The 25489-nt window shown below is 40.8% G+C and overlaps 1 protein-coding gene across 1 annotated transcript; it reads left to right on the top strand.

Moving 5' to 3' along the window:
* The first annotated feature begins 804 nt into the window (after positions 1 to 804).
* Positions 805 to 24163, top strand: aars1 (alanyl-tRNA synthetase 1). Its single transcript, XM_047352085.1, has 20 exons — positions 805 to 934; positions 4978 to 5135; positions 5267 to 5455; positions 5589 to 5734; positions 7468 to 7659; positions 7750 to 7894; positions 9043 to 9188; positions 9395 to 9503; positions 10015 to 10165; positions 10893 to 11017; positions 11496 to 11640; positions 11718 to 11896; positions 12534 to 12647; positions 12736 to 12942; positions 13415 to 13599; positions 20419 to 20527; positions 20894 to 21007; positions 21085 to 21291; positions 21584 to 21697; positions 23333 to 24163. Exons 2-20 carry the CDS (start codon positions 4992 to 4994, stop codon positions 23510 to 23512), a joined length of 2901 nt encoding a protein of 966 aa, XP_047208041.1. The 5' UTR covers positions 805 to 934; positions 4978 to 4991; the 3' UTR covers positions 23513 to 24163.
* The last annotated feature ends 1326 nt before the right edge of the window (positions 24164 to 25489 follow it).

Genomic DNA, 25489 nt, shown 5'->3' with positions numbered 1-25489 from the left:
GTTTGTCAAAATGGGTTTCACTGTATCTACAGAACATACTGTAGATAATAATGTGCCAGCTACTGTATAAGAAAAACAGGCATGGCAGAGAAGTATGTGTGGATGAAGCAGGGCATGTAAGGCAGTGAGACAGTGGTGAGGTGTGAGGTAGGAGTAACAGATTCCTGTTGTATGGACTGGCTTGTGCAACAAATTGCACTGGTGTAATGCAAGATCTTAAATTTTACTATCCCTAACCAGGACAAGACAGTCAAAAGAAATTAGAAAACACATTTAGAGGTTTTTAAGTTTCCACTTTATCAGTGTTTTAAGCAAGTACAAATAAAAAAACCTAATACACAAATTAATACATTTTATAAACAATAAATCAACATAGAACATGTAATAAATAAATAAAAATGGTAAAGTTCAATCTATAAAAAGGGCTTCAACAGTTCTATAATCATGCTAAACAGAATCTTTTTCTCTAAATTAATGTCAGTTTAAAGTAAATGTTTGCATGTAAAAGTCAGAATATCTGAAAAATATCGCTCAAAAATAATGAACACATTTTCCCTCAAAATATTAAATATATAAAAATATGTATTTCAAAGAACATCTGGTACATAAAAATAAAGACATTGAGCGCTTCTGACGGACTTTTAAATAAATAAACAAAACCTGCTTCATGAGTAAGGTGCAGACGTTGACACTTGCGTCTCCTTCCATTGCATCAGCCGAGCCGCTGAAGTGATGTGGCGGGCTGAGCTATAATTGACAGCAGCATGAACCAATAGGAATTGAGCACCACTGACGCAGGGACGCGCTCAGACCAATAGGCGGACTCCATGGGCGTGTTCGCAGGTGTTCGGCTTCCCTTTTGGCCGAGCAGCGTCGGTTGATGCGGTGATTCTGGGAGCTGAAACCGATTCATTCTGTGACAACAGCGACTTCTGTGAGTATTATCAGGTGTAATTTGTGTTGTAGGCGTAAATACACGGTAATAAACAGTTTATCTGAGCAGGTTGACTGTGCTACCTGTGCTTCGACTACCTGAATTCAGCCTAAAAAATAGAGTTAGCCTGCCAGGCTAACTAACATGTTAGCTTGCTAATGTCAGGTCAGCTTGTTTCAGTTCGGTTTAGAGTGAAAAAAACACTGAAAACAGTTTACTTTCGGCTATTTTCTACTCACGTTGTTGTAAAAATACAGTTTAGCCAGCCCACTGTTTATTTCTGTTTCTATTCGTAGAATAAAACACTTTACTGTGGTAATGAAAACACTTTTCATTACCAGAAACAAGCCTTAAAAGGCAGCTTTACTGGATCCATCTTCTTTTAATATCGCTGCCAGTGCTTCATTTACGGTTTCCTTCAGGTTGTCTTCAACAGAGGCGTGAATTTCCGTCATAATAGGAAATAAATGAATCCCATCCTACTGGAATCATGTGGGAAAACTTCGCATTAATTCATATTTAAAGGTAAATAATGTTTGGATGTATTGTGCTCCCCTAGTTGAAACAAGTTAAGTTAAAAATATATCATCCAAATTCAGTCAGTTATTCCTGCCAAGTTCACATAAAGGTTTTCTTTTTTAAATAATGTTTCTCCTTTTCAACGATGAAGCTCTTTTACTCTAGAAGACGTGAAGCTTCAGGTAAAGTCCATAAACACTCGAGGTAAACATCTGGGAGTGTTTTTGCCTGCTGGCTTTCTTTTATGACCTTCAGTTATTCGTTGATTTCTGAGCCATTTGTTTACGTCTTTATGTGGTTTACATTATTGAGGTTTTATTGAAAACAAAGCACGACTATTGCATTGAAGCTGCGTGAGTGAACACATGTCCGACCTCCGCCTGTAACTGGAAAATCAAAGTCCTAATAGCTTAAGAGCTGAACTCAGACCTTTTAATGATTCTGGAAATAAAAATGGATCCATGTTCGATTTTGTTTTTCTAAACTTATAAAGTTCCAGGCTTTGGAACGGTGTAGGAAGCCTGTAAATCTTCTCATTTAAGTCAGACTGTTGTTTCTGTTTTAAATGATATATGTACAGGAACCCTAAAACAGGTCCTCCTTAAATTTCAGTGTGTTTCAGATCTTCTCTGCTAACGTTAACAGTGTAGATCCATCTAATTTAATTCAATTAAGTTTATTTATATAACACCAATTCACAACACATGTTGTCTCAAGGTACTTCACAAAAGTCAGGTTCATACATTCCAATTAATTGTAACCATTGAACAGTTCAGTCAGATTCAGTTATTTATTCAAATTGGATAAAACGTTTTTCTGTCTAAAGAAACCCAGCAGATTGCATCCAGTCAGTGACTTTCAGCATTCACTCCTCCAGGATGAGCATGTAGAGACAGTGGACAGTCACTGGCGTTGACTTTGCAGCAATCCCTCATACTGAGCATGCATGTAGTGACAGTGGAGAGGAAAAACTCCCTTTTAACAGGAAGAAACCTCCAGCAGAACCAGAACCAGGCTCAGTGTGAGCGGCCATCTGCCACGACCGACTGGGGGTTTTAGAGAACAGAGCAGAGACACAAAGAGAACAAAGAAGCACTGATCCAGGAGTACTTTCTATGGGAAGGAAAAGTAACTGTTAATGAATGTAGCTCCTTTAGTCGTTTCACCTAGAAAGAAAGAACAGATAAACTCTGACCCAGTTTTCAAGGTTAGAGTCTGAAAGAGAGAACATAGAGTTAGTTACAGTAAAAGTTCAGTCAATCGCCATGTCTAGGAGAGAGAAAGGGTTAAACACTAAAAGACGGGGCCATGTGGATCATCGGTAGAGGGTGAGTATTAAGTTGTTGCCAGCAGAAGCTCGGACGATGCTTCCCTCCAGAAAGGTGTCACAGGTAGACACAGAGTCAGGCCAGGTGTAGCTTCTAGGAAGAGAAAAGAGAGAACAAAGTTAAAAGCTGAAATAACAGCAAATAATGCAAAATTGGAGAGTAGTGTGAGAATGTAGCAGAGAGGGTGAAAGCGGTCATTATGTCCTCCAGCAGCCTAAGCCTATAGCAGCATAACTACAGAGATAGTTCAGGATAAACTAAGCCACTCTAACTATAAGCTTTATCAAAAAGGAAAGTTTTAAGCCTTAAAAGTAGACAGTTTGTCTATCAGTGTTTTGTTTGCAAATAAAGAACAAAATTATGGTTTCCATCCTTTTTTTAAAATTAGCAATTGCACATCCCTCCATTTGTTGTCCTGGTGATCCTTTTTGCTGTGTCTGTGATGTGCTCTGTTAAGTCACATCCTGTCGTAAACCACACCGGGCTTTATATTTTCATCCCATCATCAACATTAGATCCTATAGTCAGGTTGGGGACAGCAGGCTGTTTGAGCCCTGCAGAGCTGATGGGACCTGCTGTTAGGTTTCCTGGTTTTCTACATCTTCTCCCTGGGGAATTCATCACTGCACCTTTCTAATTTTACTCGGCATACTTTATGCTGTAGTTAATGTAGCCCCAATACATTTTAAACACAGTGGAAATAAGCCAAAGCATTTGTTTTCTGAATAAATGTTTTATCTAATTGGCTAAAAATAAAATAAACTCAATAAATTATCTGGTTTTGATTGAAGTTTCTGATGCATTTTGCTGGAAGCTTCAAAATTATTTTGATTACATATCTTTATTAAATACTCTAGACATTTTCAAAGCCAAAACCTATAATTTAATGGCTTCATAAAACCTTGAGTGAAAACAAAGTGGACTTGTAGGCAATTTTAAAGGTGTGGTTTATACGCAGCTGAATGAAGCGTGCAGTTATTAGCATTGTTAAAACTCAACTGTCAGTCAGGATTACTGAGCTGTTGTTGGTTGAAGAGAACAAGATGAGACTAAAGGTCGAGATGAACACCTTAAAAATTAACTACTACTTCTCTTTTACTAAGGTTAACTTGCAGGTTTCTCTCTCTATTCCCTGGCAGCTCTTTGTACAATCGTAACAGTTCTGCAGAATGTTCAGATGCTGATTAATTCATGACAAGGAGCCCGATCAGCTGAAAGAACAGTTTTCTGAATGTTCAAGAACTTCAGACTGAAAGGTTCTGCTGAAGAGAAGAAGGCTTCAGGATGACCAAGTGGGTCAGGCTAGGTCCCGACAGCCTCCTCTTGAGGAAGGCATCACAGAATCATGTTGCCGCCAGTGCAGAGCTTGCTCAGCATCGTAATGTGAGACACTTTTTGACAAGAGACTAGCAAAGTAGCCACTTGTGAGAGAAAAGCATCAGGGAGAGACTGAAATTCTGCAAGAAGTGCGAGGACGGAACGCAGAAGCTTATTCCAATGTTATTGTCTCTGGTAAATCTTCCTTCCGATTGTTTGAGACATCAGGAGAAGAAAAGGCCTGGGTGGTGCTAACAGTCAAGGATCCGGTTCTAATCCATGGCTGGGGTTGGTCCTCCAAGGTATTGGGCTTCCTCACAGTTCTGCCCAAGAACTCTGCCAGGAACACAGAGTGGGATCAAAAAGTTCTCCAAGATCAGCTTCTTCCAACAGTCTAGGTGTTGATCTGTGAATTTTCCAGCATGATGGAGCACCTTGTTAAACTATAAAATTAACAATGAAGCGGCTCAAAGATCAGAACATTTAAATTCTGGACCTGTGATATGGAAATTCAGCATATCTGAAAACTGCTGAGAAGACCATAAACTGGGATCAACTCCAAGCAGAAGACAAGACTCAGGATTTGGTCCATGGTTGATATCCAGCAGGTCAGAGAGCATTCCAGTTAGGAAGAAGGATCACCACCAAGAACGTATTTCTGAGCAAACATCTAAAGAATTTCATAGTTGAAAACCTCTGAAACTGACATTTGTATTTCAGTCAAACAAGCAAATTAATAAAATTTAACATGAAGCGACTGAACATAACATCTGCTGAAACTTCGAGCTGTTTTCTGTCATAGTGACCCCAACATGGACAAACATGAAACCACAGCCTCTGCTGAGGTTCCTCCTTAAAAACCTTCTGTTTGTTCCTCAGAGATCTGCTTCAGAATGGACTCGTCTTTGAGTGCAGCTCAAATTCGCCAAAAGTTCATCGACTTTTTCGTCCGCTATGAGCACCAGTATGTCCACTCTTCATCCACCATCCCTCTGGATGACCCTACGCTGCTTTTCGCCAACGCCGGCATGAACCAGGTAAATGGCAAACCTTTCTACTCCAGCCTGATCTTCAGCAGTAGGACTTGATGCTGATGTGTAGATTATTATTAAACTGTCAGGAGAGCACAGCTCAGGTTTTTCTTTTTGTTGCGTATTCCTTCTTTTAGTTCAAGCCGATCTTCCTGAACACCATCGACCCGTCTCACCCCATGGCCAAGCTGCGGCGTGCAGCCAACACTCAGAAATGCATCCGCGCCGGAGGAAAACACAACGACCTGGACGACGTCGGGAAAGATGTTTACCACCACACCTTCTTTGAGATGCTCGGGTCCTGGTCCTTCGGGGACTACTTTAAGGTACAAACGATCTTCTGCCTTTCTTTGTCTGCTGTCCAGAGGTGGAAGCCATCTTTAGTCATTCACAGGTTAGTCCTTGAACTTATTTTAGTACCAAAGGGTAGATGCGTTTACCTTTCTCTGTTCTCCTCAGCAACTGGCCTGTAAGATGGCTCTGGAGCTGCTGACTCAGGAGTTTGGTATTCCCATTGATCGGCTGTATGTCACTTACTTCGGGGGAAATTCTGATGCAGGTCTGGAGCCCGACCTGGAGTGCAAACAGATCTGGATGGATCTTGGGTGAGTGATCTTTTAATTTTTTTAATGTGACCTTTTTGTGATATTTTGAGTGAGAGTTTCTGTTTTTTCCTTGAGGTTTTCAGAAATTCGTTTCTCCGCAGCTCTCTTAAGGTCCCGCCACAGCTTTTCAATCAGGATAAGGTCTGGACCAGGATTACTATAGTTAACCAAAATGAATGAAAAACAAAACTGAGATTGAGAAAACATTTTCATTAACTGAAATAAATAAAAGGGAAAAACTATAACTAACTGTGTTGTGTAAAACTTAAACGTACTGAAATTATAGATTTAATACACTTTGTTTTCCTATTAATCAATTTATTGTAAGCCTTGTAAACTGATGTGAAAAGGATTTTTTTCCCCCAGATGAGCCGTTTAGGTCAGCTGCTGGCGCCGTGCGACGCTTGCTCTCCATGCTAGCCTGCAAAACGACCTGAGGAAAAATTGGAAGAAAGCATTGGAGTCCTATTTGGGATTTCTCTGAGTTTCACTGCTAGAGAGATATAAAACCAAGGGTCTTGTAGTAGAAACGGGTCATAAAATATGTGGAATACGTCTCAAGGGGAGAAGTTGCGAGTACTTTGACAAGCTAGCTTCTCTGAGTTGCTGGAGCCACATCAAGGCCAGGAAGCTCCAGGAAGAAAATAACCATGATGGAGAGCTTTTAATGAAGCTGCTGGCCAGTTAATGTACAGGAACACCGCAGAATGAAGGATGAGTTGGTAAATATGTTTATTGAGACTGGGATGTCCGCACAGCTATGTGATTGAGATTAACTTTACGTTTTATTGCGTAGTATTAAATTAGTTAATATTATCATGTCTACATGTCCTTAGTCTATGGACAACTTTCAGCAGCTGCAGTATTTTATCCTGTGGACAGTTGGTTGTTCAACAAATGCATTTTTAACGGTATCCTGTGTTGAGTCTTTATAAACCTATACATAAATACATAAATACAGTATTCTTTTTGAATCATGCACCTTAAAATTAACCCAAATATGAATAAACTAAAACTAGTACTAGAACAAATGAAAACTAAACTAAAACTAAGCCTTATTATTAACTAATAAAACCAGCAAACCCTAAAAACGAATTAAAACTAACTGAATTGGTTAAAAGTCACAATGAAATAAAACTAAGCTATAATGAAAAACCCAAAACTATTTTAACCTTGGTCTGGACTTTGACTAGGCCATTGCAGGGCTTTGATTATGTTCCTGTTCAGCCATTCTGGTTGCCTTCCCACTGTAGAAGTACCATGCATTCACATAAAAAGCTGTGGATCGTTGGTTTCAGGAGTTTGTGCTGAAACGTTGTTTGGTTTCCTCCATTCATGAAGCTGTACATCGTTACTGAACATCTCTGTATGGTCTCACCTCTCCAGAGGACATTGTTCCTGATGTCTTGTGCTTCTGTCAGATGCAGCTTTGCAAACCTGGGTCATGCTGCCATCTTCTTTTTAGAACGAGGAGTCTTTCCCCTCCTGCCAAATGAGCCATACTTTTCAGCCTTTTTCTAATCGTCCTGTCATGAACTTTAACGTTTAACCTGCAAACTGAGGCCTGTAGAGTCTGAGTTCAAGCTCCTGGGTTTACCCAACACCTGGGTGCTGCTTTCCTTCCTCGTTCCTCTCAGTCTACATTCAGTCAGATATCGGAGAACGTTTTTCCCTTTCTTAATTAAAAGCCTCAGCTGTAAATAAAACATTTTGGTTTGGCGTCTTTGGCTCAGTGTGGACGAGGCTCGCATCCTGCCGGGAAGCATGAAGGATAACTTCTGGGAGATGGGAGACACTGGCCCCTGCGGCCCATGCAGTGAGATCCATTACGACCGGATCGGTGGGAGGGACGCGTCTCACCTGGTGAACATGGACGACCCCAACGTGCTGGAGATCTGGAACCTGGTGTTCATCCAGTTCAACAGGTAACTCACAGACAGGTACCCTGCAGCAGGACTTTTAAACTAGGAATAAAAAATTGTTTTAAACAAGGAAGTCTCTGTGGTGTCCCACAGAGAGTCAGAGACGGAGCTGAAACCTCTGCCTAAGAAGAGCATCGACACAGGGATGGGTCTGGAGCGCCTGGTCTCCGTCCTCCAGAACAAGATGTCCAACTATGATACGGACCTCTTCGTCCCGTACTTTGAGGCCATTCAGAAGGTACAGAAACTACTACGATTATTATTCACTGAAGGGTCAAAGTGCAGCTCAGGAACACATGGGAGAAAACATCCTGCCTCATCAGAAGATGTAAACGGCTTGATTGACAAAAATCAGGATTTGTAAAACTGTGTCCTCAGTAAAACGTTTCTGCTCAGTCATAGGCAGTGGCATAGGCTTGCCCTTCCGCCACCTGTTGTTGTGCACTGCCGGTCAGCTGGCTGAAACAAAGCCGCTACACTTTTTTGTCACTTAAAAGAGAAATCAGGTTGTTTTGAAGTTTTTCCAATCGCAAAGAAAACTGGAAGTCATGGTATGTAAAGAAAAGGTGCGTCACCCTTTAATCTTAAGGTAATTAAAACTACAGTAGACACAATACCAATGGACCCTTCAAAAGACATTTCTCAAGAGCACATAAGGTGGATTTTACGTTTAATTTGTCAGGGTGTAAAGCACCTAAAAATAAATTTATGAGCCTGCAACTACCTAAAGACAAAGGAGGACTACCTTAGTGCAGCTTGGATCAGAACCTTGACAGACTGCTGTAACCTGGATGTAATGCTCCACATATGTAAGATTCTGCTCACCATTCCTACGGTTCACTATTGTTTTTGTCTGTTTAGTTATTAACCTAATTAATAACCTAGTTAATTGCATAACCAATTAGCCTGTTATGCTCCCAGTGTTTCTCTTCAAAGGAAAGTACGGTAAAAATGTTTGAAAAGGCAAAAGGTGTAAAGTGACCGTAAATACATGTTGTATTATTGCAGCTGTTGTACACACAAACCTTTTGTTTTAATACCATCGTACCCTGAACCTGTGGGATTTTTACTCGTGATTATCATCGTGGTTGCTTTTAATGACAGCCTCACAAATAAAACATTTTTTGGGTTTTCATGCGATCCCCAAACATCTCCAACAGATGAAAAGTATCAGAAAGACACAACCCGGCTTCATCCTTTGAGTTTAGTAGCAGTTTTTTGCCTTTCTCTGAGAGTGGTCAGATCCAAAGGAAGAAATGATTGAAAAGCCTTGAAAGTGTTATAAAAAGGTCTGGATCAAAGGCAGGTAAACAGCCGGGTCAGGACTGTCCAGCAGAATAAAGCTGTTTTTATTGTAGCTGTGCAGGTAAATCATTTCTGTCTCAGGGCACAGGTGCTCGACCTTACACTGGTAAAGTGGGTGCTGATGATGTTGATGGTATCGACATGGCCTACCGCGTCCTCGCCGATCACGCCCGAACCATCACCATCTCTCTGTCGGACGGCGGCCGGCCCGACAACACGGGCAGAGGGTGAGTAGGATCGCACTATCCTGACTTGTGTCTTCAGGATGTTTTAGTTTGATATTTAACGTTGCTGAAGTAAAATTCGGCCTTTCTTAAAGTAAAATCTCAGGAGGTTAATCTAAATCTGTTGCTGCATCAAATTTAACTCCGCGTTGCCCTTGGTTTCTGATTCTGCAGGTAAATTAGACAAATCTTTTGCTCTTTCTGTTCAGCTACGTGTTGAGGAGGATCCTGCGTCGTGCAGTTCGTTACTCACATGAGAAGCTGGGAGCTCAGAGGGGTTTCTTTGCCTCTCTGGTGGATGTGGTGGTCAATTCTCTGGTGAGAGTTTCTTTTTATGTCTTTTCTACCTTTCAGATACATTTAATGCAGCTGCAGAGGGGGAAAAAATGGAGCCAAATGCTGGGGTGACAGCTACCCAGTCTCGTGTAAATCCACCGTGTGACCCTATTGATCTCCAGCATTCCTGCTAATGCATCTACGAGGCCTCCTCTAAACCTGCTGACCTTTAAGACTCTGTCTGTATGCCTCATAACACTAAAGCCCACTCTCCACTAGCACCTACTCAGCTTGACTCAACTCTGATTTTAGGGTTATCCATTAGGTACCTGTACTTGGTACCAGCTTCCTTTTAGTATCTACTTGGCCGATTCGAGCTGAGTAGAGGGTGGCGTCACTGGTTGATAGAATCAAACTCGCCCTCTTTAAAAGCTCACAACAGCAGTTGAGTGTATTTGTGTACGTAGTTGCTTACCTCCACTGTTTAACCCTCCACCTTGCTGCTTCCCCCTCTCCATCCTTCTCTCCATTGGCGATAAACCTCCTCCTGCAGGGCGACGCCTTCCCAGAGTTGAAGAAAGACCCAGAGATGGTGAAGGACATCATCAACGAGGAGGAGGCGCAGTTCCTCAAAACGCTTAACAGAGGGCGCCGCATCCTCGACAGGAAGATAGTGAGTCTGGGAGACTGCAAGACGATACCAGGTGAGGCGGTCCAAGCTTTAGTTTCTGTGTTTCAATGCAAGAATTTAGTAAGAAGCTTTTCTTTCCTTTAATGTCCCTGTTTCTCCTCTGTCTCTGCCTGAGACCACCTAAACATCTGTGACAAGGTGTGGTGGTCAGATGATGCTTAGATGTTTTGATCTTCAACGGCAAAACCAACACTTCTCATTATGCAGAGCATACCTCCCTCATAATAAAGCACGGTGGTGGCAGCTTTATGCTGTGGGGATGTTTTTCATTAGCAGGAACTGGTCAGAGTTGTGGGGATTGACTGGGATGGAGGTTCACCTTCCATCATGACCTTTAGCCTAAACACATTTAAGAAACACCACTTCTGTTGTTTAACGAGAGGAACGGGTCTTGGGACGGGCCACACCTCAACTCTAACTGAGAATCCCTCCTTGGAAAGTAGCATTGATGTACCTTCAACTTGGAGGAGATGGAGAAGCTTTGCATCACAGATATGTCCTACAGATTCCATTGGATGTTTCACAGTGTAAAATATTTAGCATATCCAGAGGGTGTAGCATGAATTACAAGATGCAAACCCTGAATTCTCCCATATTCCAGTTAAAAATGCGACAGAATAGTTGGGGGGTTGAATACTTCTGCAGCCCACTGTTCAGTAAAAGCAGCGTGAATAAATGTAGCTTCAGATGTGCTCCTCTCCTGCGTTTTCACCAGTCATCTCGTTGTGACGCTTCCCCAGGAGACACAGCATGGCTGCTGTACGACACATATGGTTTCCCTCTGGACCTGACTTCGCTCATCGCCGAGGAGAAGGGCATGGAGGTGGACCTGGCCGCCTTCGAGGAGGAGAAGAAAGCTGCACAGGTGAGAAGGAAGCCTTTGAGCTTTTTGCTGTGAGCTGTCTCCTCTGTATTAGTTTTATGTTGTGTCAGCGCTCTGCAGAGCTGCTCTGCAGGTTAGAATCAGGATCCGTGCACTTGCATTTTAAATAAATCCGCTTTTCTGTGCTGTGTTCATCCCCCGGGGGCCTTTTCTTTAAAACTGCAGCATCAGATTATTGGATGAGACGAACCAGGCAGCTAAACTGTGTACATAACAATACTGTGTCTCTAATGAACTTTAAATTTACTTCTTATCCTTTTGTTTAAGTCGAGTTAGCAGCTCTAGGAAGACTTGTATGATTTAAAACCAAAGACTTTGAAGTAAATCCTTTTCCTTTGTTTGTTTACAAAGGTTTTATGCTCGTAGATCAACGGCACTTTCTCCTAGAAACAACATTCTCTGCCTGATTGTTCAGTGAGTTTGGAGTCGGAGTTAAATCTGTAACATGTCATGTTTTTAGTTGAAGTCTCAGGGTAAAGGAGCTGGAGGTGAAGACCACATCATGATGGACATATACGCCATTGAAGAGCTGAGAACCAAGCAGATTCCAGCCACAGATGACTCTCCCAAATACAGATACACCTCAGAGAAAAACGGGAACTACGGTTGGTGACTTCCATCTGCACAGTTCAGCTCTTACTGCATTCAGCCAATCTGACGGCATCGATTCTGTCGTTTTCAGAGTTTCAGCCGACCTCCGCCGTGGTTCTGGCCCTGCGCCGCGACCGCGCTTTCTGCGAGGAGGTGACAACGGGTCAGGAGTGCGGCGTGCTGCTCGACCAGACGTCTTTCTACGCAGAGCAGGGCGGGCAGACGTTTGACGAGGGCTACATGCTGCGTGAGGACGACAGCTCTGATGATGTAGGTGCTACAAAGATTACACCAAGCTTAAAGAAGCAACAAAGCAATAAATTTGACCTGCTAAACATGGCCTGCTGATCTTCAAAGCTGATACATTTCTTTAAAGAGCAGCCAGGGTAAGAGAGAAAATTAGAAGTGGCTACAGGTGAAACATCACAGTTTGAGGAGAAGAATAAATGAAAATTAAAGATGCACTGATGAAGCTTTTACTGGCTGATGCCAATTCCTGTTCCTTTAAGGTCTGACCTGCGTGTTCTGATTTAGTTGTTTTCTTTTAAGCAGATGAAAAAATGTGCTGCAGGTTGTTTGAAACAAGTAGAAGTTGTGACTCCAGAAAATAAAGGAATTGAAATATTTTTCTGCATCAAATTGTGTCCCTAACCATAATCTGTTTTTTACTAAACTCAAAAAATGCATAAAAACACCTGCTGCTGGCTGATGCTTAAGTATTTGACCTGCAGGTTAACAAGCCTGACCAAGAGAAAATCATCAGATTTTGATCTCTGGTCCATCTCTAAATGAAATGTGGTTATAAATGTTTTCTTTGAGGCCCGATCAGCTGGTTCTGATTTTGACCACTCCCCATTTGTTTTTTGGGTGTTTTTGGCTCTAGCTTCCTGTCTTTGTAATTTTGCAGAGGATGGAGTTCACAGTGAAGAACACGCAGGTTCGAGGAGGTTACATTCTCCACATCGGAACCGTCTATGGAACCCTGAGAGTCGGAGACCGGGTCACTCTGCATATAGACGAGGTGAAAAACTGGGTTCTGCTGCTCAAGTTTTTAGTCTTTCTGACTTCCGTGTCTCCACAACAAAAATCATACACAAACGTGTTTCCAGGCTCGCAGACGGCCAATCATGAGCAACCACACGGCCACTCACATCCTAAACTTCGCCCTGCGGAGCGTCTTGGGGGAGGCGGATCAGAGGGGCTCCCTGGTTGCTCCAGATCGCCTGCGCTTTGACTTCACAGCTAAAGGGGCTCTGAGCACAGATGAGATCCACCAGACTGAGGAGATTGCTTGTACCATGATAAAGGATGCAAAGGTTGGTGAAAGGATTTGATTTTAGGCTTAATAAATGATTCTGCTTTAGAGTTTATGCTTTACTTTTTGTAGCTTTTGAAGTGGTCTCACTCCATTGTTCTCCAGGCTTTGCAAACTTATTGCATAATTTCTTAGTCTGAGCCTGATGTGACGGGGATCTGACTCAGTGATCATCTGCTGTATGAGATATGATGACGGAGGCTGGGTAAAGTAATCCCAGGTGGAGATAACTGAGCTGAGAAATGCATGGCAACAAGATGGAAATAATCATTGGTTGTTTATATCGGCCCAGTTTTACAAGGAAAAGAAGACTAGATCAGCAATTCTTCACAGGACATTAAATTGAAAAGTGGCATTTTGTCAGAAAATGTTTTATGTCCTTTTTTTTTTTTTAAATAAATAAAGATCTTTAGTAAGTTGAAAGATTTAAATACCATCTTTTACCCTGAATCTCTTTGATCTGACCCTTCCAGCCCGTGTATGCCATGGAGGCTCCACTGGCAGAGGCCAAGGCTATCCAGGGTCTGCGTGCTGTGTTCGATGAGACCTATCCTGACCCGGTCCGAGTCATTTCCATTGGTATCCCTGTCCAGGAGCTGCTCAACGACCCCAACAGTCCTGCTGGTTCCCTTACCTCCATCGAGTTCTGCGGTGGAACGTGAGTATAATTTACTTTGACCCATTCAGGGCATTCGTCAGTCCAAAGTGACTCAGAGAAACACCCATTTGTGATCCGTGGTTGTTTAAACAACCTGTTCTTCCTCTCTGGTTTATTTAATACCAAACGGAGACTTTATTTCTTCTTATTATCGGACTTGCGGATTACTGTAAATTCCGGACTATAAGCCGCTACTTTTTTCCCACACTTTGAACACTGCGGCCTATACCATGGTGCGGCTAATGCATGTTTTGTTTTCATGCCGCCAAAAACATTTTTCCTGGTAACAGTAGACCAATCAAATTGATGAGTACTTCAAAGAGGTCCAATAAACTTGTGCGATAAATCAAGAGCACTTTCACAATTCATTTACTGGTATTGTAAATCAGACATTTATATCCACCCTCATCAACGTGGAAAATCACCAGCGGGTTTCGAAAGGCTGGACTGCTGCGTGATTAAGGGGACCGGCTGCGCTCAAGTGAGAGCGTCAACCAAGAGGCTGAATGACGAGATCCTGAGGCTGTTCAATTTGGACACTGAAGAACAGGACTTTGATGGTTTCAGTGCGAAGGAAGAAGATGAAGGAGGCGATCAATGACTTTTGACCTGTTAGGCTGCAGTGTAAATGAATTAGGAGATATTAGAATGTTGTTCATGCACTGTTCAGTAAAAAAGCATTAGCAACGTAATTTGTGTGTTACTGATAACGTACGTATATTTAAAGGTAGCTGTGTTACAGGCACTGTTGGAAAAAAAGCATTTGCAATATGCATTTGTTTATTTTACCATACGGATTAAGTTAAAAGTAAAAAATTCCTCATGTGTAAAATCTTTCTGTGTAAATCATATTACAACGTGGGACACCCGTGGCTTAACATCTGGTGCGACCTGTACAAGAACAACATTGGTTTTCTTTCTAAAATTAGAGCATGTGGCTTTTAATCAGGTGCGCTCTGTAGTCCGGACTTTACGGTAATTCACAGGCTACAATTCAATTCAGTTTTATTCACTTAGCACCAATTCACAACACATGTCGTCTCAAGGTACTTCACAAAGGGTCTGGAATGGTGCAGGGTTGTTGGGGAGGTTAGATTAAACTACTGAGTGTTAGAGTTTGGCCATTTTAGAATGGGCTATGTGTAGGGGTACTAAGTAAAATAATACACTGATAAAGTTTGTCCATCTAGAGCCCACTGGTGGCCATTGTTAAACTAAAAACCACAAGGATTGGGATACCTCTCTCTGTCAGACTGATTATAACCATTGGATCACACAGGGGTCACACAGGTAGCAGAAATGGAGGGTGTGTTTGCACCTCAACCATAACTGAGCCGGTTTAGTCTAAACCCGACTCCCCCTTACTCCATCCAACAGGGAGGGCAGAAGACGGAGGTAAAAAATAACTGGAGAGTGTTGTTACCTGTTGCATTGTGTGAAAGGTGGGTAACTTTAAAATGGGCTAAATTAATTAAGACGAATCATACAGATTTCAAGTCAGGTACATAAATTAATCCTAACCATTGAACAGTTCAGTCAGATTCAGTTATTTATTCAAAATGGATAAAAAGTTTTTCTATCTAAGGAAACCCAGCAGATTGCATCCAGTCAGTGACTTGTAGCATTCACTCCTCCTGGATGAGCATGTAGAGACAGTGGACAGTCACTGGCGTTGACTTTGCAGCAATCCCTCATACTGAGCATGCATGTAGCGACAGTGGAGAGGAAAAACTCCCTTTTAACAGGAAGAAACCTCCAGCAGAACCAGAACCAGGCTCAGTGTGAGCGGCCATCTGCCACGACTGACTGGGGGTTTTAGAGAACAGAGCAGAGACACAAAGAGAACAAAGAAGCACTGATCCAGGAGTACTTTCTATGGGAAGGAAAAGTAACTGTTAATGGATGTAGCTCCTTTAGTCGTTTCACCTAGAAAGAAAGAACAGATAAACTCTGAGCCAGTTTTTAAGGTTAGAGTCTGAAAGAGAGAACATAGAGTTAGTCACAGTAAACACTCACTCAATCGACATGTCTAGGAGAGAGAACGGGTTAAACACTAAAAGACAGGGCTATGTGGATCATCGGTAGAAGGAGAGCATTAAGTTGTTGCCACCAGAAGCTCGGACGATGCCTCCCTCCAGGAAGGTATCACAGGTAGATACAGAGTCAGGCCAGGTGTAGCTTCTAGGAAGAGAAAAGAGAGAACATAAAGTTAAAAGCTGAAATAACAGCAAATAATGAAAAATTGGAGAGTAGTATGAGAATGTAGCAGAGAGGGTGAAAGTGGTCATTATGTCCTCCAGCAGCCTAAGCCTATAGCAGAATAACTACAGAGATAGCTCAGGATAAACTAAGCCACTCTAACTATGAGCTTTATCAAAAAGGAAAGTTTTAAGCCTAGCCTTAAAAGTAGACAGGGTGTCTGTCTCACGGACTAAAACTGGGAGCTGGTTCCACAGGAGAGGAGCCTGATAACTAAAGGATCTGCCTCCCATTCTACTTCTAGAGACTCTAGGAACCACCAGTAAACCTGCAGTCTGAGAATGAAGTGCTCTGTTAGGAACATATGGAACAATCAGATCTCTGATGTATGATGGAGCTAGATCATTAAGGGCTTTATATGGGAGGAGGAGGATTTTAAATTATATTCTGGATTTAACAGGGAGCCAATGAAGGGAAGCTAAAATAGGAGAAATATGATCTCTCTTTTTAATTTTCATCACAACTCTTGCTGCAGCATTTTGAATCAGCTGAAGACTTTTAACTGCATTTTGTGGACATCCTGATAGTAAAGAATTACAATAGTCCAACCTTGAAGTAACAAATGCATGGACTAGTTTTTCAGCGTCACTCCTAGACAGGATATTTCTAATTTTGACAATGTTCTGGAGATGAAAGAAGGAAATCCTAGAAACCTGTTTAATATGGGATTTAAATGACATGTCCTGGTCAAAAATAACACCAAGGTTTTTTACTTTATTATTGGAGGTCAATTTAGTGCCATCCAGGTTAAGTGATTGAATAAGCAGTTTCTTTTTTAAAGACTCTGGTCCAAAGACGACAACTTCTGTCTTGTCTGAATTTAGAAGCAGAAATTGTAAAGTCATCCAAGTTTTTATGTCTTCAAGACATGCTTGTAATCTATCTAACTGGTTGGGTTCATCAGGATTTATGGATAAGTAAAGCTGAGTATCATCAGCGGAACTGTGAAAATTTATTCTATGCTGCCTGATAATTTGACCTATTAGAAGCATATATATAGTAAAGAGAATTGGCCCAAGTACTGAACCCTGTGGTACTCCACAATTAACCCTGGAGTTTAAAGATGATTTATCATTTACAGGAACAAACTGGAATCTGTCAGACAGATAAGATTTAAACCAGCCTAGCGCTGTTCCCCTGATCCCTACAGGATATTCCAGCCTTTTTAAGAGAATATTGTGATCGACTGTATCAAATGCAGCACTGAGATCTAACAGAACCAGAACAGACACAAGTCCATTATCTGAGGCCATAAGAATATCATTAGTGACTTTCAGCAGAGCTGTTTCAGTGCTATGATGAGCTCTGAAGCCTGACTGAAACTCTTCAAACAGGTCATTGCTGTGTAAATGCTCACACATTTGATTAGCAACTATTTTCTCAAGAATTTTAGATAAGAATGGAAGATTGGATATAGGTCTGTAATTTATCAAGTCATCTCGATCAGGCGAAGGTTTCTTAAGTAAAGGTTTAATTACAGCCAACTTAAAAGCCTGTGGTACATATCCATTTACTAAAGATAGATTAATCATATCTAAAATGGGGCTGGTAATCAGAGGGAACACTTCCTTAAATAATTTGGTTGGGATTGGGTCTAACATACAAGTTGAAGGTTTAGATGAAGCTAATATTTCTGATAACTCAGGAATCTTCACAGGATCAAAACAGTCCAAACACAAATCAGGTTCTGCAGTTTTTTCCAATGTTGTCTCACTTGCTGAGGATGAAGTAATCATCTTCAGGAGTATGTCAAAGATTTTCTTTTTAATAGAATCAATTTTATTTAAGAAGAATCCCATAAAGTCATGGCTGCTAAGAGCTAAGGGAATGGATGGCTCAACAGAGCTATGACTCTGTGTAAGTTTAGCAACTGTACTAAAGAGAAACCTAGGATTATTCTTGTTCTCTTCTATTAATGATGAGAAATAAGCTGTTCTGGCTTGAAGTGTCTTTTTATACAACAGTAGGCTATTTTTCCAGATTAAGTAGGAATCCTCTAGGTGTGTAGAGCGCCATTTTCTCTCCAATTTCCTAACATTGTGCTTTAAAGTACGCAGCTCTGAATTAAACCAGGGAGCCTGCCTCCTATTAATGATTACCTTCTTTTTCAAGTGAGCTGCTTTGTCTAATGCATCACGCAATGATGAAGTAACACTATGAACAAAAGAATCAATTTGTGAAGGGGCAGAAACAGAATTATTGCCCTCCACTGTGTTTTTCAGTGATAATGAGGAAATTAAAAGTGGAACAGATTCTTTAAAGGTTGTTACAACATAGCCTGATAATGATCTACTATAATGAAATTTTCTTTCAGGTGTGAAGTACTCGGTTAAATCAAACTCAAAGGTTATTAAGAAATGGTCAGACAGGACAGGGTTATGAGAAAATATTGTTATGTCTTTACACTCAATGCCATATGTCAGCACAAGGTCCAGAGAATGAAGACAAAGGTGGGTAGGTTTGTTAATGTTTTGAGCAAAGCCAATTGAGTCTAAGATATCATTAAAGGCTATATTTAAGCTATCACTTTCAGTGTCAACATGAATGTTAAAATCCCCCACTATAATAACTATCTGTATTTAACACTAAATCAGATAAAAGGTCTGAAAACTGATCTAAAAATTGAGAGTAAGGACCTGGTGGACGGTACAAAACAACAAACAGAAGAGGTTTTAGTGCTTTGCAATTTGGATGAGGAAAACTAAGGATTAAATATTCAAAAGAGTTGTAGCTATTGATTGGTCTGGGACTAATCAATAAATCGGACTGAAAGATGGTTGCTACTCCTCCTCCTTGCCCAGTATTTCGAGGAATGTAAAAATTTAAATAATTAGTAGGAGTTGACTCATTTATAGTAACATAATCCTCTTGCTGCAGCCAGGTTTCTGTGAGGCAAAATAAATCAATCTGATTGTCACATATCAGGTCACTAACTAGCAAAGTCTTTGAAGAGAGAGATCTTATGTTCAGTAAGCCACATTTAATTGTTTTATTTGTCTTTTTAGTCTGAGTTGTGTTTATTTTTGAGATTTTGCTAATTTCCTCCTTTTAGATTATTTTTTAATCTATTCAATCTTGGCCGTGGGTGAGACACTGTCTTAATAGGGTAATGGCTGGGTAGCAGTACAGAAGCTGCAGAGAGGAGCGTTAAACTACGACCCTGCTTCCTGGTCTGAACCCTGGGTTGTCAGAGGTTTGGAGAACTAATAAATTCTCTCTGGATCAGACCAGGTTTTCCCCAAAATGCTTGCCAATTATCAAGGTAGCCTACATCGTTTTCTAGACACCACCTAGACAACAATACATACACGAAAGAGTTGGAGCTTATGTAAGTACCACTTTGTGACAGGAGGTGGCAGCATTGTTCCGTGTAATGGTGATGAGGTTGAGTTTCAGCTGCTACACACTCTTAGTCTTCTGAGGCACAAAAATGTGCAAGATTCTTGTATTTGAACCGGCAACCAAACCGTCGCCTAACGGTAAGGAAAACGTCAGTATTCTCCGCACAAAGAAAAGCAGGAAAGAATGTAAAAGACACTCGGGGTTAAGTTAAGTTCACAAACACCAGAAATACACACATCATCATGTAGAGTAAATTCAACAGATTAAATCAGCACAAGAAAAGTTAAAGGATTAGGAAAGAGGAACAGATTGGTTGGATTTAAAAAAGCAGAAAATGCTGAATAAGTTAAGGACCAGAAACTCAAAAAATTATGTGTCAATGGTTGCTATGGTAATTCCCTCTGCTGGGGAGAGCCCGCAGCACTACTGTTTATATCACACAGGAGGGAACCAACCAGTGAAAAATGCTGAATCACAGGTGGCTGTGGTGATTCCTTCCTTTACCTGGAAGCAAGGCCAGGGGAGCCCACAGCATCACTCATTTCATCAGGTAGAGGGGAGGAATCACCATAGCAACCAGTGAACTGAGTTGTGGTTTGCTTTTTTGTTTCCCTGCTTTTTTGAGGTACCACTGTTCATCAGAAAGGCAGACAAGCAGGAGTCAAAATAGCAACCAATAGCTTTTTTCTTAATCCAATAATCAATTATGATTGTCCCCACTGACTGTTACGTCATCAATTTTGTCTTCTTTGGTTGAAACTTAATAAAATGACAATGAAGTGAGGCTTCTGTATTTCCAGTCATCACAACTAAAGCAGCAAAAAAGATAAATGTTTATTTTGGATTTTCAAAATAAAAGTAACTGATTAGATTATCATAAAAGCAGGTTCCAAATCTCTAGTGGGATTTAAAGGTGGAAAGTTGAAGCTTGTTGGATTGTCAAACAGGATCTGCATTGTTACCTTTCAACACTTCTGAGTGTTTCTAGTAACAGCCAACCACAACTGCTGTGTTGATCTTAAACGTGTCTTAGACTCCTGCTCAGCTCATGCTGTTTGATTTTCCATGTTTTAGCCAACCCCTGAATCCTCCAGATGTCGTGAATCTGCAGCCTCTTCCCAGACCTCTGTGTTCCTGCTGCTGCTGTTTCCTCCTCTCTGCTTTCCTCTTTTATCCGTGGCACCATTGGTAACGAGCTGCTGTCTCTGTTATCCACAGCCATCTGCAGAACTCGAGTCATGCTGCGCCGTTTGTCATAGTCTCAGAGGAGGCCATCGCTAAGGGCATCCGCCGCATCGTCGCCGTGACGGGAGCTGAGGCCCAGAAGGTCGGAGCTCGCCCAACCAATACACCATAGATAAAAAAACAAACTGGTGCACTGGCTTCCAGGTCTATGTACCAAACACTTACTCACAGAGATGTCCAGAAAGACTGTTTATTTACCTTTTTAGGGGGCTGATTCCTCAGAAAATTTAAAAACTAATGAAAAGACTTCAAAAAGAAGGAAAATGTCTGATTTTACTTTAATGAGGCTAAACTTGGAGTTAAAAAGGAAAGGTTTTCCAGTCTCCACAGACCCGGAAGACAAAATAATTTTTATTTTATGTTTGAATGTCTTTGATCTATGTGCTTTCATCACAACCTCCTGTTTTTATCTAACTATTTTGTATTCTTTCTGCTTGCTTTCCTTCAGGCCCATCGTAAAGCCGATGCCCTGCGTCAGTCTCTGTCCTCGCTTGGAGACAAGGTGAAGCAGCAGACGACCCCGAACAAAGATGTACAGAAAGAGGTTGCTGATATGACTGAGGTAGATGATGTTTCCAAGCTGAAGGAGCTTCAGACCTCCTCTCTGTGCTTCCATAAACATATCTGTGTCCTCTGCAGTCTATAGGCACTGCTGTTATCTCTCAGTGGCAGAAGGATGAGATGAGGGAATCCCTGAAGGCTCTGAAGAAGACTATGGATGACCTGGACCGCAACTACAAGGCTGACATCCAGAAGAGAGTCCTGGAGAAGACGAAGGAGGTTATTGAAAACAACCCCAACCAGCCGCTGCTCATCATGGAGATGGAAACAGGAGCCTCAGCAAAGGTAGGTGGTGGTCTAGTGGTTAGAGAAGCATGCTTGTGTTCGGAGAAGATTGTACCGCGTTCGCATCCCACAGACTGCCACTGTGGGTCCCTGAGCAAGATCCTTAGCCCCGAAATGCTCCCTGGGCGCCGCCTACTGCTCCCTATGGGGCTGGGTTAAATGTAGGGGACAAATTCGCTGGAATGTTCAACTGCACTGACAGATAAAATAAAGATTAAGATTAAAGATAGTTAGGTTACATTATTTTCTTTAAGGTAGAGAAATGTGTCAAAGGTTTTTTCTTATTGTTCAGGCTCTGAATGAGTCGCTGAAGCTGCTGAAGAATCAGTCTCCACAGACTGCCGCCATGCTGTTCACCGTTGACCCTGATGCTGGCAAGATCACCTGCCTATGCCAAGTTCCACAGGTATGAGAGACTCACTCAGACAGCGCTAACCATGAAACGGTTTGACAGAAAAAAAGATGTTTCCCAAAGATTTAATAGCTGACAAATTTCCTCTAATTGTTTCTTAAGATATCTGTTTTTTTTTTCTATTATTTTTTTATTTTATTAATTTAGTTTCTTAATTGCAGATCGGCGATCTCACCTCGGCGTCTATTTCAATCTATCTCAGGCTAGCTTATATTGTTGCCTAATAGACGTTGGTTTAACTTAATTCACATTAGCATATGTAAGCTACATCATTCATATTCAAAAATACCTTATTAATCCCAAAGGGAAATTAAATGTTGTAGCTATTTTATACAGGTATATATACGCATATGGTAATCGTACTGTATCTTTTAACTGGCCTTAGCTTACCTAATCTTAGTTTATCTTTGCTTGGTCTAGTTTTTCTGCACTTAGCTTAGACTTTCATAAACCCACCTTACCTCATTGTAGCTTGACGTGGTTTAGCTTAACTTATTGCTTTGTGTGTCATTGTTTAGCTCACTTTATCTAGTTTAACTTTAACCTACGTTCTAATCTAGTCAAACTTTTGTTAATTAACTAAGTTTATTTCATTCTAACTACATTTATCTAGCCTTTGCTTAATTCAGCCTAGCTTAGTTTAATGTTGCTAAACCTACCTTAGCTTAACAAATTGAGTTTATCCTATGTTAGCTTTCCTTGTCTTATTTGAACATAATCAACTTTAGCTTTGTCAATCTTAACTTAGTTTATTTTTTTAGGTAGTTTCTTCAACTGAAATTTATTTTACCCTTGCTTAGTTTAACTTAGCTTTATTTAATGAGCTTAACTTATTGTATCCTAGATTGGCGAACCCCACCTTAATTTGTTTTACCTTGTCAAAGTTTAACTTAGTCTATGTTAGCCCAGCTTTGTTTAGTACAACTTATCTGTTTATATTAGCTTTTGATAGCATAGTTTGTCTTAGTTTAGTTTAGCTTTACCAAGTTTATTGTAGCCCTCACTAAACCCATCTCATCTTAAATTATTTTATTATATTTTATCCTAGTTTATGTTACCATTTTTAGGTTAATCTACTTTATTTTAGTCTAGCTTAACCAAACTTTTGTTTGTTACATTATTTTATGTCTAGCTTATTTTAGCTTACCTTAGCTTAGCCTAGCCTTAGTGTTGCTGGGCTTAGGTTTTCTTATCTTAACCTACCTTGTCTTCTTTTAGCTTAATTGGTTTTGGTTTAGTTTAGCCTATCTTTGCTAACATGATCTTACATGAGCTTAATTTATATTAGCTTAGTTTACCATATCTGAACTTGATTTGTTAATGCTAATTGAACATGCCAATGATCCAGTGCTAACACAGATTTACAGAAAATAGATCTTTGGTCCAACTGTGTTGGACTTTAACAACCTTTTTATGCCAAAATAACTGGGAGTGGGAAAGATCATGTAGTGGACCAAAAACAGAATGAAAAGCTGCCCTGTGGAAACATGAAAACATCTTAAAGCCACCTGTAAAACTGTTGATCCTGGGCCACTTGAAAGATTACAGGAATGTTTGGATCACAGGAAGGAAAATAGAAATTTTTTAACAGTTCTTGTTCTGAGGCTGTACCTCTCCTTCCTTCTGCAGGATGTTGCCAAGCGTGGTCTGAAGGCCAGCGAGTGGGTTCAGGAGTTGTGCCCTTTGCTGGACGGAAAAGGTGGTGGAAAAGACATGTCTGCACAGGCCACGGGCAGGAACACACAGAGCCTGCAGGAGGCTCTACAGCTATCTAACGAGTTTGCTCGGCTAAAATTGGGAGAGAACTGAGAGAGACGGAGTAGGAAGGATTCCAGCTTAGTTTTCTTTCTGACCTACAAAGAAGAAAAGAGGAAAACTAACAAACGGGTGACCATTGATGCTCTGCCAGCAGAATTTGAGCCATGCATATTTATTGAGTCTGGATGTATCTTGAATTTAAAACATCTTCTCATGCACTTTTACTTGGAAGGAGATGTGTGTCCGCTTCTTAATTGCATGTAGAAGGGAAATGAAATGTTGGCTTCAGCCTCCTGCAAGCTCTGTGAAGCTCAGGCAAAATGACTAAATCTCCAATTTCTTCAGTTTTCTCTGAGCTCTAAGCCAGCTGATGATCCGCCCATTCTGCCTAATAGTCTGTTTTCTGTCCTCTCTAAGACATTTACACCATCATCCTGATTGTCAGACAAGGTTTTAGTTTATACTCCATCCTCTGCTGGCTCGAAGTTGATCCGCATCAGGTTTACCTGGAGCGCGTAGTGCTGTAACATAGCAAACAGCCATCACCTGTTTATGATTTTTGTGTAAAAACATTAATGATATCTGTGTAGAAAGATTAGTAGACTGTCTGTGTGAACACCTCACTGACATGTAGTGTCTAATCATGGTAGCTGCTTCGTGTTACAGGAATGATGATGGAATAAATCTGACTGGTGAATGACACACATCTACTGTTTCTATTCATGTGCCGCAGCAGTGCGATTTATTTCAGATATGCAGATTTATTAATCTGGTCTCACTTAAAGGTCAGTCTGAAATCACTCGATATGGATCACCGAGGAAAATAAATCACCTTAGTGGCTGTTTGAACTTTAACATGATGGACTGGAGTTAATGAGCCATCAGCATCTTCTGATGCAGAGGTATGACGCAGAAATCAGATAAAACGGCAAACGATGATCGTGTTTATAAAACCAACATCAGATGAGCCATTGATCAAGTGCTTATCTCAGGGTCGCTAGACTCAAAATTGAGGGTTTTTCATTTATTTATTTTTTAAGTAATCAGTGGTTTTCTTCTGTAACCTGACCGCTGCAAGCAACAAACAAACTGCTAAAATATTTAGTTTCCTGAACATCCATCCACTTCAATATGAGGTTGCTCTACATCCCCTCCTGTGAGGTCCCAGGGTTTTCCCAGGACAGGAGACACAGTCGTGTTCAATTGATTTGAATATTATTTCAGCAGCTCAGATCACTAAGTAAAACACATTATATAGACGAATTCCACATGTTTTTATACCTTTTATTTCTGTTTTTATAATGATTTTCAGATATCAAAACTCTTTAATACAGAAATGTTTTTGGTGTGCAACCCGGTCCTTTTCCATTGGGTTTGTGAACTGGAATGTGTGCAAATGTGCCTTTTTATGTCAAATCAATCAGAAAGAAACACCGTTGTTTTTTAAAAAATCTTCTGGAAAATGAAATCCAAATCAGAATCTAGAAACACAATGTTTTCCTTTTCCAAAGCTTCCCAGACCTCCAGAGTATAAACTGATATTTGTATTTCCAGACTTTATTTATCATGCCTCAAAGTTAAATACTTTTCTTCCTTGTGTCCTTCCTTCCTTCATGTCCTTGCTATTATTCTTGTGCGATTTATATCTTTTCTGTCTGGTGTCTTTCCTTTACTCTGTTCCTTTTGTGTCTCATCTCTTTTTTTTCTTCCTTGTTTAATTTCTTAATTCCTTCCTTGTATTCTTCCTTTCCTTCCTGTGACCTACTTCCCTTCCCCCCCTTTATTTCATTCTCTCCTTTGTTTTCTTGTTTCCTCGTGTCTTTGCTTCTTTGTCCTTCATTCCTTCGTTTTTCCTGGTTTCAAACTTAAAACCTACCCATTGTATACATAATTTATGTATACATACATGGTGAACCTTAGTGATTCATAATTTTAAAGGACTGAGAACTCTTAATTTTAAATGAAAACTGTAGGAACCCTGGACCGGGAGAACGTCTCTTGGACTTTGTAGGAACTGTATTGTGATAA

The sequence above is a fragment of the Girardinichthys multiradiatus genome, chromosome 2, assembly GCF_021462225.1.
Source record: "Girardinichthys multiradiatus isolate DD_20200921_A chromosome 2, DD_fGirMul_XY1, whole genome shotgun sequence".
NCBI lineage: Eukaryota > Metazoa > Chordata > Actinopteri > Cyprinodontiformes > Goodeidae > Girardinichthys > Girardinichthys multiradiatus.
Note: the sequence above shows the minus strand (reverse complement) of the source record. Positions and strands in the feature narration are given on the sequence as shown.

Excerpts from the sequence above, each read along its gene's own strand:
- aars1 (XM_047352085.1), top strand. The coding sequence starts at position 4,992 with ATGGACTCGTCTTTGAGTGCAGCTCAAATTCGCCAAAAGTTCATCGAC. Across the intron at positions 12,943-13,414 it reads CCATGATAAAGGATGCAAAG|CCCGTGTATGCCATGGAGGC; the intron begins GTTGGTGAAAGG and ends TGACCCTTCCAG. Across the intron at positions 13,600-20,418 it reads ATCGAGTTCTGCGGTGGAAC|CCATCTGCAGAACTCGAGTC; the intron begins GTGAGTATAATT and ends TGTTATCCACAG.